At 46.3% G+C, this 14,420-nt stretch overlaps 1 protein-coding gene across 1 annotated transcript in view; it reads right to left on the minus strand.

The window, feature by feature from the left end:
- si:dkey-112m2.1 (transmembrane protein 132C) overlaps positions 1–14,420 on the minus strand; it is a 149,422-nt gene that overhangs the window by 43,659 nt on the left and 91,343 nt on the right. The window contains exon 5 of the mRNA XM_029651184.2: positions 2,561–2,704. Within this exon, the coding sequence (XP_029507044.2) occupies positions 2,561–2,704 (144 nt within the window). The remainder of the gene's footprint in view (positions 1–2,560; positions 2,705–14,420) is intronic.

Here is a 14,420-nt window from a genome sequence, read left to right on the forward strand (position 1 = left end):
TGGTTAAAACAGCAAACAATTTACAACCAGGAGCAGATTACATACAGTACTTCAAAAGATTTCAAGGGTATTTCTATCACCAAGGGAAAGTTTAAGACTGTTTGATCATTTCTAATACTGTATATACAGTCGGGGGAAAAAGTATTTAGTCAGCCACCAATTGTGCAAGTTCTCCCACTTAAAAAGATGAGAGAGGCCTGTAATTTTCATCATAGGTACACTTCAACTATGACAGACAAAATCCAGAAAATCACATTGTAGGATTTTTTATTTATTTATTTGCAAATTATGTTGAAAAATAAGTATTTGGTCACCTACAAACAAGCAAGATTTCTGGCTCTCACAGACCTGTAACTTCTTATTTAAGAGGCTCATCTGTCCTCCACTCATTACCTGTATTAATGGCACCTGTTTGAACTTGTTAGGTACACTTCACATTGTATGATTTTTAAGTAATTAATTTGCATTTTATTGCATGACATAAGTATTTGATCACCTACCAACCAGTAAGAATTCCGGCTCTCACAGACCTGTTAGTTTTCCTTTAAGAAGTCCTCCTGTTCTCCACTCATTACCTGTATTAACTGCACCTGTTTGAACTCGTTACCTGTATAAAAGACACCTGTCCACACACTCAATCAAACAGACTCCAACCTCTCCACAATGGCCAAGACCAGAGAGGGTGTAATGACATCAGGGATAAAATTGTAGACCTGCACAAGGCTGGGATGGGCTACAGGACAATAGGCAAGCAACTTGGTGAGAAGGCAACAACTGTTGGCGCAATTATTCGAAAATGGAAGAAGTTCAAGATGACGGTCAATCACCCGGTCTGGGGCTCCATGCAAGATCTTACCTCGTGGGGCATCAATGATCATGAGGAAGGTGAGGGATCAGCCCAGAACTACACGGCAGGACCTGGTCAATGACCTGAAGAGAGCTGGGACCACAGTCTCAAAGAAAACCATTAGTAACACACTGCGCAGTCATGGATTAAAATTCTGCAGCGCATGCAAGGTCCCCCTGCTCAAGCCAGCGCATGTCCAGGCCCGTCTGAAGTTTGCCAATGACCATCTGGATGATCCAGAGGAGGAATGGGAGAAGGTCATGTGGTCTGATGAGACAAAGATAGAGCTTTTTGGTCTAAACTCCACTCGCTGTGTTTGGAGGAAGAAGAAGGATGAGTTCAACCTCAATAACACCATCCCAACTGTGAAGCATGGAGTTGGAAACATCATTCTTTGGGGATGCTTTTCTGCAAAGGGGACAGGATGACTGCACCGTATTGAGGGGAGGATGGATGGGGCCATGTATCACGAGATCTTGGCCAACAACCTCCTTCCCTCAGTAAGACCATTGAAGATGGGTCGTGACTGGGACTTCCAGCATGACAACGACCCAAAACACAGCCAGGGCAACTAAGGAGTGGCTCCGTAAGAAGCATCTCAAGGTCCTGGAGTGGCCTAACCAGTCTCCAGACCTGAACCCAATAGAAAATCTTTGGAGGGAGCTGAAAGTCCGTATTGCCCAGCGACAGCTCCGAAACCTGAAGGATCTGGAGAAGGTCTGTATGGAGGAGTGTGCCAATATCCCTGCTGCCGTGTGTGCAAACCTGGTCATGAACTACAGGAAACATATGATCTCTGTAATTGCAAACAAAGGTTTCTGTACCAAATATTAAGTTCTGCTTTTCTGATGTATCAAATACTTATGTCATGCAATAAAATGCAAATTAATTACTTAATCATACAATGTGATTTTCTGGATTTTTGTTTTAGATTCCATCTCTCACAGTTGAAGTGTACCTATGATAAAAATTACAGACCTCTTCACGCTTTGTAAGTAAGAAACACTGCCGATTTTGCAGGTTATCAAATACTTGTTCTCCCCACTGTACATACGCATATGTACACAGTATCAAACGTGCTATTTATTCTGTGTTGTACTGTAGGACACAGCATTCACTCATCAAGGTCAGTCTATATGGCCTTGTGGCTGTGAAGGATGAGAGACTAAAAAGATGTAAAGACAACCCATTATTGTCATACTCTGTGTCACACCCTGATCTGTTTCACCTGTCCTTGTGCTTGTCTCCACCCCCCTCCAGGTGTCGCTCATCTTCCCCACTTATCCCCTGGGTATTTATACCTGTGTTTTCTGTCTGTCTGTGCCAGTTCATCTTGTTTGTCTAAGTCAACCAGCGGTTTGTCTCAGCGCCTGCTTTTCCCCAGTCGCTCTTTTTCCTCATCCTCCTGGTTTTGACCCTTGCCTGTCCTGACTCTGAGCCTGCCTGCCATCCTGCACCATTGCCCCTACTCTGGATTACAGACATCTGCCTGACCCTGGGCCTGCCTGCCTTGACCTGTCATTTGCATGCCCCTGTTGTTTGCGATAAATATTTTTACTTCAACACAGTCTGCACTTAGGTCTTACCTGAAACCTGATACTATGTACTGTAATTGAACTGACGTTCCCTTTTGGGTTGAAAAGGATTGATTCCCCCTAGTCTATCTCCTCAAGGTCTCCTCTCAAGGTTGCATCCTCTATAGTGTACACTCACCTTGACCACCTCTTCATCGGTCGACCGACACTCCACCGACTCTGTTACATCTGTAACCGTGCCGTCTGTTCCTACGGTGACCACTTTTACCGGGACAGCAACTGTCCTCCCGGTGAGGACGGCTGTATTCAGGATCTCAGTGTTCTGAGAGGGAGAAGAGAAGAGGAGTTAAGCGTTCTACTGAAGAGAGCAACCACACTGACAGATGCCATGTTTACTTTACTTATTGCAATATAACCTAAGATCACAAGTACTTTAAAATAAGGTTACTCTCTCTCACATTGTCAACTAATTGGCATTAGCCTAGAACTGAGAGTGGAAATAGTCGTAGATTTCAATAAATGAGTCAGTAGTACGTAAAATAAATGCTTGCACATCTGCTGTACGTCCTAATTTCCCTGTGAATGGAGCACCAACGATCCAGTTGTGCCCCTATACAGCAGTTAAGGTGACATTAATACCAGTGGAGGCTCCTCAGAGGAGGAAGAGGACCATCCTCAGTGAATTTCATAAAAAATAAAAACAGTTAAACATTTAAAAAGTTATCATTTTTGAATATAACTAAACCACATTTTTTCACGTCTGTCAGGATTTGGCCAGGATTGTTCCGGTTTTGGCCACTAGATGCCCCCATTGTGCATTTTTGACCCTTTTGTTTTCCCCTGTTTCCAGATGATTATTTGCACCTGTGCCTAGTTTCCCATGAATGTATTTAAACCCTTAGTTTTCCTCAGTTCTTTGCTCTGTGTTTGAATGTTAGCACCCAGCCCCAGCGATGCTGTGAACATTTGTTACTCCAGTTGGACTGTCTTGTGGTACTCTGTTTTTGTTCTGGTTGATTTATTTTTGATTATCTTTTGAGGCTTTTTCCCTGCTGTACCTACCACCTTGTGGATTTACCTTTTCACTTGGAGGATTACCTTTTTCTCTTGGAATTACTTTTGACGTGGTGGATTTATATTTTTGCCTGAAGTACTTTCCTTTTTACTTTATTAAAACACCGTCTCAAGTACTGCTGTGTCTGCCTCATCTTCTGGGTTCTGCCGACTATTAGTGGCTCAGTTTGCTAAGTGACTGTTTCTCACACCGGAGATCCAAGTTCGTAACTGGGTCCTGACAGAAACACAGAGCCAAAATGAACCCAGAGGCAGCCAGTTCCCAGGATCTTTTTGCCACGCTGTTCCACCACGAGGGGACTGTCCAACGCCACGAAGGCGCTCTGGTTCAGAAAGAGGCCTTAATGGCTAGACATTCTCAAATTCTGTCGGAGATGCTGACTTCCATAAAGCAGATATCTGATCGACTTCCTCCGGTAACCGCTCCCACCCCAGTACCTCAGATTCAAGTGCACGTGGCAGTTAAACCCCTGGCTGAATCCCGTCTTCCGCCTCCCCAACGGTTCTCAGGTGATCCGAGTGCTTGTAAGGGGTTTTTCACCCAATGTTCTCTCTCCTTCGAGCTGCAACCCTCGTCGTTTCCCACCGACCGGTCCACGATCGCATATATCATCACCCTGCTGTCGGAAAAAGCCCTGGCCTGGGCTACTGCTGTGTGGGGTGCCCAAAGTCCCCGCTGTGCCAGATACTCTGCCTTTGCTGAGGAATTCAAGTGAGTGTTTCAAGGTCCAACCAGCGGCCCTGACTCAGCCAAACAGCTCCTGACTCTCCGCCAAGGTCGGCGCAGCGTGACGGACTATGCCATCCAGTTCCGCACGGTGGCAGCAACGAGTGGCTGGAACGATGAGGCGCTCACAGTGTGCTTTCTGAATGGTCTTTCCGACACCATCCAAGATGAACTGGCCACTCGGGAACCACCGGACAACCTCGAGTCCCTGATCAAGTTGGCCTCACGCATAGACCAGCATCTGAGAGAGAGAGAACTCAACCGTAGACCTCTCGCCCTAGCTCCTATCGGTCCCAGCTCCGAGTCCCCACCTTTATCCTCGCTGGCTCCACTGGAACCCATGCAGATTGGACGCATCTCCCAGGCTGAGAGAGACCGCCGGATGAGGGAGCGATGCTGTCTATATTGCGGCAAACCGGGCCATTTCCGCTCCACGTGTCCCGGGCTCCAGGGAAACGCACTGTCCCGTGCAGGCCTGGGGGGACTGTAACGGGAAACATAACCTCTACCCATCTGTCCAACTCCCGGATGCTCATTCCAGTCACCCTTTCCTGGGACAACCACGAGCTTCCCCTTCAAGCCTTGGTAGACTCTGGAGCCGCAGGAAACTTCATGAATGGTATCTGGGCGAAGGAGAATGGCGTCCCCTCTGAACCTCTAAGGGACCCCATGAGGGTTACTACATTGGATGGAAGCCCTCTGGGATCTGGACTTGTCACTCGCGTCACTACCCCCTTGCGACTTTCAGTTTCCCAACACCAGGAAGTGATGAACTTTCATCTGATCCCCTGTCCCGAGTACCCTCTCGGCCTTGGCTACCCCTGGCTTCACAGCCATAACCATCACATCGACTGGTCTGTGGGCACTGTCAAGCAGTGGGGCCCTACGTGCCAAGCCACTTGTATCTTCCCGAGTTCCCAGAGTTCTCATCCCGAGTCTCTAGAATCCATCGACCTGTCCCGAGTTCCCGAGTGTTACCATGACCTCAAACCGGTATTTAGCAAACAGAGGGCCACCATGCTACCACCCCATAGACCTTACGATTGCTCATCGACATGTTTCCGGGCACCTGCCCCCCCAGGGGTCGGATATTTTCCCTATCTCCTCCCGAACGAGCTGCTATGGATACCTACATCAAGGACGCTCTGGCAGCAGGCCTCATTCGTCCATCCACCTCGGCCCCGGGAGCAGGGTTTTTCTTTGTGGCCAAAAAAGACGGTGGATTACGTCCTTGAGATCGACTACCGGGGACTCAATGCCATAACCGTCCGTAACCGCTACCCCTTAAGGCCACAGCATTTCAGCTGCTCCAGGAGGCAGTTGTCTTCACTAAGCTTGACCTGTGGAACACATACCATCTTGTGCGGGTCAGACACGGTGATGAGTGGAAGACCGCTTTCAACATGCCTACTGGTCACTACGAATACTTGGTGATGCCCATCGGCCTGACCAACGCCCCGGCTGTGTTCCAAGGCAGCGAGGACTCAGGTCCTTCTGTGAGGGCACTCCTCTCGCCTCACCTGTTACCCGGGCGTAGGTCACACCTTGGAGTTCATCCAGCGAAAGTTCTGGTGGCCCACCATAACAGAAGACGTTGCCACTTTCGTGTGCTGCCAGGGCAAATCTTTGCCCTTTACCTGTTCCCCACCGACCCTGGTCCCAAGTCTAGTTGGACTTTATTACTGGGCTTCCTCTGTCCCATGGTAATACTACTATCCTAGTCATCTTCGACAGGTTTTCTAAGGCGGCCAGGTTCGTCCCCTTGACTAAGTTAAGAAGTTCCTTCTGCCAAGGAAACGGCTGAGTTGGTAATTAACCATGTGTTCCGAGTCTTCGGCATTCCTCAAGATATGGTTTCCGAGGTCCCCAGTTCGCTTCAAGGTTTTGGAAGGCCTTGTGCCAACTCATAGGGGCCACTGCCAGTCTATCTTCAGGGTACCACCCGGAGTCCAACGGCCAAACCGAGAGGATGAATCAAGAGCTGGAAACCGCCCTCAGATGTATTGTCTCCAACAACCCGTCCACATGGTCGTCCTTCAATGTTTAGGCCGAGTACGCGCACAACACCGTGCGCTCCTCCTCCACTGATATGTCCCCGCACGAGAGTCAGTTTGGCTATGCCCCTCCATTGTTCCCGGACCAGGAGGCAGAAGTCGGAGTGCCTTCAGCCTTGAAGTTCATCAGACGCTGTCTGCTTACGTGGAGGAAGACCCGTCTTAATTTTCTGCGTGCCTCACAGTGGTACTAACGACAAGCCAACAGACGTCGCCATCCCGGGCCTACGAAGGCCACTAGATGCACTCATTGTGCTTTTTTGACCCTTTTGTTTTCCCCTGTTTCCAGATTATTATTTGGACCTCGTGCCTCGTTTCCCTTGAATGTATTTAAACCCTTAGTTTTCCTCAGTTCTTTGCTCTGTGTTTGAATGTTAGCACCCAGCCCCAGCGATGCTGTGAACATTTGTTACTCCAGTTGGACTGTCTTGTGGTACTCTGTTTTTGTTCTGGTTTATTTATTTTTGATTATCTTTTGAGGCTTTTTCCCTGCTGTACCTACCACCTTGTGGATTTACCTTTTCACTTGGAGGATTACCTTTTTCTCTTGGAATTACTTTTGACGTGGTGGATTTATATTTTTGCCTGAAGTACTTTCCTTTTTACTCTATTAAAACACTGTCTCAAATACTGCTGTGTCTGCCTCATCTTCTGGGTTCTGCCGACTATTAGTGGCTCAGTTTGCTAAGTGACTGTTTCTCACACCGGAGACCCGAGTTCGTAACCGGGTCCTGACACTGTCACCAAATAATTGATTTAAACACACTGTTTTGCAATGAAGGTTTACAGTAGCCTCAACAGCACACTCTAGGGTATCACCGTGGTGTAGCCGAAGGACAGTTTGTTTCCGTCCTCCACTGGGTACATTGACTTCAATACTAAACCTAGCAGGCTCATGGTTCTCAACTCCTTCCATAGACTTACACAGTAATTATGACAACTTCCGGATTACATCCTCCAACCTATCATAGCTCTTGCAGCATTAGCTGACATGTTGTCCACCCAATCAAAGTATCAGAGAATGAATCTAGTACTGAAAGCATAAGTTACATCTAGCTAACACTGCAGTGCATAACATGTAGTGAGTAGTTGACCCAAAGTGATGGAAAGACAATAGTAGAGTTTTGAACTAATTCATTTCTTCAAAAATGAAGGAGAACCAGAAGAGAGGGAGAGAGAGCTATATTCCGTAGTTTTTTGTTGTTGTTGCTTTCACTTACTTACAGTGCCTTTGGAAAGTATTCAGACCCCTTGACTTTTTCCACATTATGTTACGTTATAGACGTATTCTATAATGGATTAAAACAATTATAATAATAAATACATTATTTACATAAGTATTCAGACCCTTTCCTATGAGAATTGAAATTGAGCTCAGGTCCATCCTGTTTCCACTGATCATCCTTGAGATGTTTCTATAACTTGATTGGAGTCAACCTGTGGTAAATTCAATTGGTTGTACATGATTTGGAAAGGCACACACCTGTCTATATAAGGTCTCACAGTTGAAAGTGCATGTCAGAGAAAAAAACATGAGGTCAAATTAATTGTCAGTAGAGCGCTGAGACAGGATTGTGTCGAGGCACAGATCTGGGGAAGGGCACCAAAAATGTCTGCAGCATTGAAGGTCCCCAAGAACACAGCGGCCTCTATCATTCTAAAATGGAAGAAGTTTGAAACCACGAAGTCTCCTCCTAGAGCTGGCCACCCGGCCAAACTAAGCAATCAGGGGAGGAGGCTCTTGGTCAGGGAGGTGACAAAGAAACCAATGGTCACTCTGACAGAGCTCTAGAGTTCCTCTGTGGAGATGGGAGAAGGACAACCATCTCTGCAGCACTCCACCAATCAGGCCTTTATGGTAGAGTGGCCAGACGGGAGCCACTCATCAGTCAAAGGCAAATGACAGCCTGCTTGGAGTTAGCCTAAAGGCACCAAAAGGAAACAGGATTCTCTGGTCTGATGAAACCAAGATTGAACTCTTTGGCCTGAATGCCAAGTGTCACATCTGGAGGAAACCTGGCACCATCCCTCATGATGTGGGGATGTTATTCAGTGGCATGGACTGGAAGACTAGTCAGGATCGAGGCAAAGATGAACAGAGCAAAGCACAGAGAGATCCTTGATGAAAACGTGCTCATGATCTCAGACTGAGGCAAAGGTTCACCTTCCAACAGGACAATCACCCTAAGCACACAGCCAAGACAACGCATGAGTGGCTTCAGGACAAGTCTCTGAATGTCCTTGAGTGGCCCAGCCAGAGCCCGGACTTGAACCCGATCAAACATTTCTGGAGAGACCTGAAAATAGCTGTGGAGCAAAGCTCCCTATTCAACCTGACAGACATTGATAAGATCTGCAGAGATGAATAGGAGAAACTCCCCAAATACAAGTGTGCCAAGCTTGTAGCGTCATAGCCAATAAGACTTATTACATCTATTTTGATTTGTTTAACACTTTACTATATGATTCCATATGTGTTATTTCATGGTTTTGACGTCTTCACTACTATTCTACAATGTAGAAAATAGTACAAATGAAGAAAAACCCTTGAATGAGTAAGTGTCCAAACTTTTGACAAGAGCATGCACGAACACTAGACATACATCAGGCGCAGGCGCACACGCACCCGCACGCACACGCACCCGCACCCCCCCACACACACACACACATCCCACTCAGTGCAGCTTAGTTTCAATAAAATACCAGTTAATAGGCCTACATCTGTGAAAGGCTAAGTTCAAATGGACCCCAGACAGGCCTTTGTTCCCTACACCAGACTTCTCTCTGTTCGCGTTGTTAATTCCATTGGCCGTCTCTTTTTGAGCAAAACAGATAACATTATTTAACGCTCTGCTGTGGATAATGGAATTCAGTCTTCTTTCTTCCCTCTACCTTGCGTTCTCTCTCTCTCTATCTCTCTTACTCTCTCACTCTTACTCTCTCTCTCTCTCTCTTACTCTCTCTCTCTTACTCTCTCCCTCTATCCCTGCCTGCTGATTCCTCGCTCAAGGATCCAGTCTTTTTCCCTCTCTATCATTTCACCTCTAATGTTCTTTAATGGGAAGTAGATATATTAGCTCACTTCTCTGAATTCAACCTGGTCACTACTTTGATCAAACATTAGTCTCCTATGCTTTCCACATACAATAACTTGAACGTATTGTTTTTCTTCGATTCCACAAGTATGCTAATGTAAGTCAGATGAGCAGCCAGGGCCGGGTGTGCAAACAGACAAGCAGCTATCCACACTGTTTCATCTACTGTCAAAATATCCATTTAACCGGACCTGGGAAATGGCCCCGATAAACATTGGGCAAAATTGGACCGAGGAGCCACTTTCCCTCCTATTAAATTAAAATCTGGGGAAGGTTGTTAATTCTAAGTAACAGTTCCACTTTTTGACAAAGGCAATATTTTGAACTGTCAGTCAAAACAACCATTCAGGAGCTTTTGAAATGAACAATGTCTTCTTCACTGAAGGTTGTCAGCTACAGAAGATGTTCAACAGTATCAGCCCTCCCTCACAATGGGTTTGATTGTGCTATGACATAATCATAGACGTGAATCATAGAATCTATGTAACCCATCCATAAACCTAGAGATAATATGTTTATCGTACAGAAGGCCTTATATTTTCTATAACTCCATTGGAAACGAATTAGAACATTGGTCATCAACAGGTCGATCGCGATCGACTGGTTGATCTGTGAGGCATTTCTAGTTGACCGCTAAACATTTCTGAAAAAACTCAACGATAAAATCTTGAGTTTATATTATTTATTTTTTATTCATCATCTCGCACTGTTGGCAGTAGGCGGACCCGATTCAGCTGCCCTGCGTGGCAGGTAGGCAAAGTGTTCCCATTTTTAACCATTTTAGGTGTCTGAAGGTACACACTTCCTGGTGGGCTGCCTTAATTCGTCGGGCATGGACAACAAAGTGTTAAAAGCATTCCACAGGGATGCTGGGCCATGTTAACTCCAATGCTTCCCAAGGTTGTGTCAAGTTGGCTGGATGTCCTTTGGCTGGTGGACCATTCTTGATACACACGGGAAACTGTTGCAGTACTTGACACAATCAAACTACTACCATATCCGGTTCAAAGGCACTTAAATCTGTTGTCTTTCCCATTCACCCTCTGAATGGCACACATACACAATCTATGTCTCAATTGTCTCAAGGCTTAAAAATCCTTCTTTAACCTGTCTCCTCCCCTTCATCTACACTGATTTAAGTGGATTTAACAGGTGACATCAATAAGAGATCATAGCTTTCACCTGGTCAGTCTGTCATGGAAAGAGCAATTCCTACTGTACACTCAGTGTAGCCTAACAAGTGATTTGATTGGCTTTTATAACACATAGGCAAGGCAATAGCCATCTGCTAGACATTTATACAGTGCTTTTTACTAAACACAAGTCATTATGTATTACAATAAAGGTCAATTCAGGGACTGTCTGTGTATTTTAATTGTTTTATCAAGATTTTTCGCTTCTGAATCTCAGTCTCAGTGAGTGGGTTTATGAGCTGTAGTAACAAGTGACTGGTGTTGGATTTACATTACATAGCCACCGCTGCTGAAGGCTGGTCCTGCCTATCTCCTACTTATTTAATTCGCTGAAAGACCTGTCACTTCTTGGCAGAAAGATACACATGCTATCACAATGTCAAACGAAGCACAACGCTGGAAATCTATCTGCATCCACAATAACTAGTCCCAGCATATTGAATTCAATAGAAGGAAACAAAGAGAAGGAGAGCGAGAGACTGCCAGTTCATTTATGTAGCCATTGGCTGTATTATAAAGCCAAAACATTATGGAACTGGCAGTCACTCTCTCTCCTTCTCTATCTCTGTTTTCTTCTATTGAATTATATGTAGCATAATATTTAAACACTTAGCTAAGTGGACAGCAGGGATCACTTGACATGCACTACTTTGAAATATGTTGTTAGGTTGTTATAAGATATTATATAAGCCAATGGTCATCTATAAGTCATTTATTCAGTGATATTCTTTGTCTAATATATTTATGTATTCATTCACAACTAGGATGGGTAACACTATTTTAAAGGGATACTTCTGGATTTTCAGATGAGCTCATGGATAACATGTTTATGTCTCTGTGTCCAGTATGAAGGAAGTTAAAGATAGTTTCCTAAGCCAATGCTAACTAGCGTTAGCACAATGACAATGACAATGTCATCCAAGATGGCGTAGCAGTCGGACGTGTGTTTTGTCTTGTCCCGTCCTGTCTGGTGTAAATATAGTGTAAATATAGTTTTCCTCTGTTTTTTTTTTTCTGTATATATTTCGTACATATTTTAATCTCACTTTCCAACTACAGGCTGCATATACTCTCCTGCAACCCGCATCACCCAATGTGGTACGGATCTGCTTTTTCTATACTTTAGAACCGGAACCCTCATCAGAAGCTAGCCAGCTAACTAGCTACTAGCTAGTAGCTAGCCACTGCTAGCTATCTTCAAAGCTAACTAGGACACCAGCGCGACATCAACCCAGAGCATATCAGACTGCTTTTTCTCTACCACATCTCCGGATTCCTACCGCAAGCTCTGAACCTTTACACCGGATCATCGCAACTAGCTAGCTGCAATCCGAGTGGCTACTCCTGGCTAACGTCTCTGTCCCAGAGCAAGCACCAGTTAGCCTTGAGCTAGCCTCGAGCTAAGCGCATCTCCCGACTAGCCGAAGAGGTCCAACAATACCTATTTTGCCAATTGGCCTGGACCCTCTACTGCCGACACGGAGCCCCGCCGATCTATCACGACTGGTCCGCCGACATAATCGTCCGAGGTGGTTTCAACAGGCTTTTCCGCTGCGACATCGCCAAAGATCCATCTGCTGGCCAAGGCCCGCGAGCTTTCTGAATCGCTGTGTCTCCAGCTCACCTAGCGTACTAGAGCACCTGTAGCATACTCCTGGGCTACAATTACCCGGGCCCACGACCGGTCTGTCGATGTCACCGCATGAAGAGGAATAAACAGACTCACCCCATTGCGACGTCCCCCAAAGTTTAACTCTCTAGCCCTCGCTATCTCCCTGCTTGCTAATTCGGCCTGCTAACGGCTAGCTTGTCAAGCTCCGGTCCGCTAACTGCTACCTTGTCTAGCCCAGGCCTACGAACTGTTAGCTTGTTAGCACAGGCTTGCTAACCGTCTGAACCACCGCGTCCCAATCACTCTCTGACCCCATTTACTTTCTATCTCTTTTTGATTTTTAATTTGTTTATACCTTCCGGAAACCTGCCTCACCCAATGTGATACGGAATCGCTATTACTTTTAATTTTATTTTTATGACACACTCAAGAACCTCCAGACGCTAACCAGCTAACTAGCTACAAGCTATTTAGTCATTGTTAGTTTAAAAAAAAACCTGGATAACACTCGCCAACCCAGCTTCCCTGCCCCCCATCTAGCTTCAGAGTTTGTTCTGTTAGGTGACCTAAACTGGGATATGCTTAACACCCCGGCAGTCCTACAATGTAAGCTAGATGCCCTCAATCTCACTCAAATCATCAAGGAACCCACCAGGTACAACCCTAACTCTGTAAACAAGGGCACCCTCATAGACGTCATCCTGACCAACTGGCCCTTCAAATACACCTCCGCTGTCTTAAACCAGGATCTCAGCGATCACTGCCTCATTGCCTGTATCCGCCACGGAGCCGCAGTCAAACGACCACCCCTCATCACTGTCAAACGCTCCCTAAAACACTTCTGTGAGCAGGCCTTTCTAATCGACCTGGCCCGGGTATCCTGGAAGGACATTGACCTCATCCCGTCAGTTGAGGATGCCTGGTCATTCTTTAAAAGTAACTTCCTCACCATTTTAGATAAGCATACTCCGTTCAAAAAATGCAGAACCAAGAACAGATACAGCCCTTGGTTCACTCCAGACCTGACTGCCCTCGACCAGCACAAAAACATCCTGTGGCGGACTGCAATAGCATCGAATAGCCCCGTGATATGCAACTGTTCAGGGAAGTCAGGAACCAATACACGCAGTCAGTCAGGAAAGCTAAGGCCAGCTTCTTCAGGCAGAAGTTTGCATCCTGTAGCTCCAACTCCAAAAAGTTCTGGGACACTGTGAAGTCCATGGAGAACAAGAGCACCTCCTCCCAGCTGCCCACTGCACTGAGGCTAGGTAACACGGTCTCCACCGATAAATCCATGATTATCGAAAACTTCAATAAGCACTTCTCAACGGCTGGCCATGCCTTCCGCCTGGCTACTCCAACCTCGGCCAACAGCTCCGCCCCCCGCAGCTCCTCGCCCAAGCCTCTCCAGGTTCTCCTTTACCCAAATCCAGATAGCAGATGTTCTGAAAGAGCTGCAAAACCTGGACCCGTACAAATCAGCTGGGCTTGACAATCTGGACCCTCTATTTCTGAAACTATCTGCCGCCATTGTCGCAACCCCTATTACCAGCCTGTTCAACCTCTCTTTCATATCGTCTGAGATCCCCAAGGATTGAAAGCTGCCGCAGTCATCCCCCTCTTCAAAGGGGAGACACCCTGGACCCAAACTGCTATAGACCTATATCCATCCTGCCCTGCCTATCTAAGGTCTTCGAAAGCCAAGTCAACAAACAGGTCACTGACCATCTCGAATCCCACCGTACCTTCTCCGCTGTGCAATCTGGTTTCCGAGCCGATCACGGGTGCACCTCAGCCACACTCAAGGTACTAAACGATATCATAACCGCCATCGATAAAAGACAGTACTGTGTAGCCATCTTCATCGACCTCGCCAAGGCTTTCGACTCTGTCAATCACCATATTCTTATCGGCAGACTCAATAGCCTCGGTTTTTCGGATGACTGCCTTGCCTGGTTCACTAATTACTTTGCAGACAGAGTTCAGTGTGTCAAATCGGAGGGCATGCTGTCCGGTCCTCTGGCAGTCTCTATGGGGGTGCCACAGGGTTCAATTCTCGGGCCGACACTTTTCTCTGTATATATCAATGATGTTGCTCTTGCTGCGGGCGATTCCCTGATCCACTTCTACGCAGACGACACCATTCTATATACTTTCGGCCCGTCATTGGACACTGTGCTATCTAACCTCCAAACAAGCTTCAATGCCATACAGCACTCCTTCCGTGGCCTCCAACTGCTCTTAAACGCGAGTAAAACCAAATGCATGCTTTTCAACCGATCG

Source organism: Oncorhynchus nerka, linkage group LG4, assembly GCF_034236695.1.
Source record: "Oncorhynchus nerka isolate Pitt River linkage group LG4, Oner_Uvic_2.0, whole genome shotgun sequence".
Lineage (NCBI taxonomy): Eukaryota > Metazoa > Chordata > Actinopteri > Salmoniformes > Salmonidae > Oncorhynchus > Oncorhynchus nerka.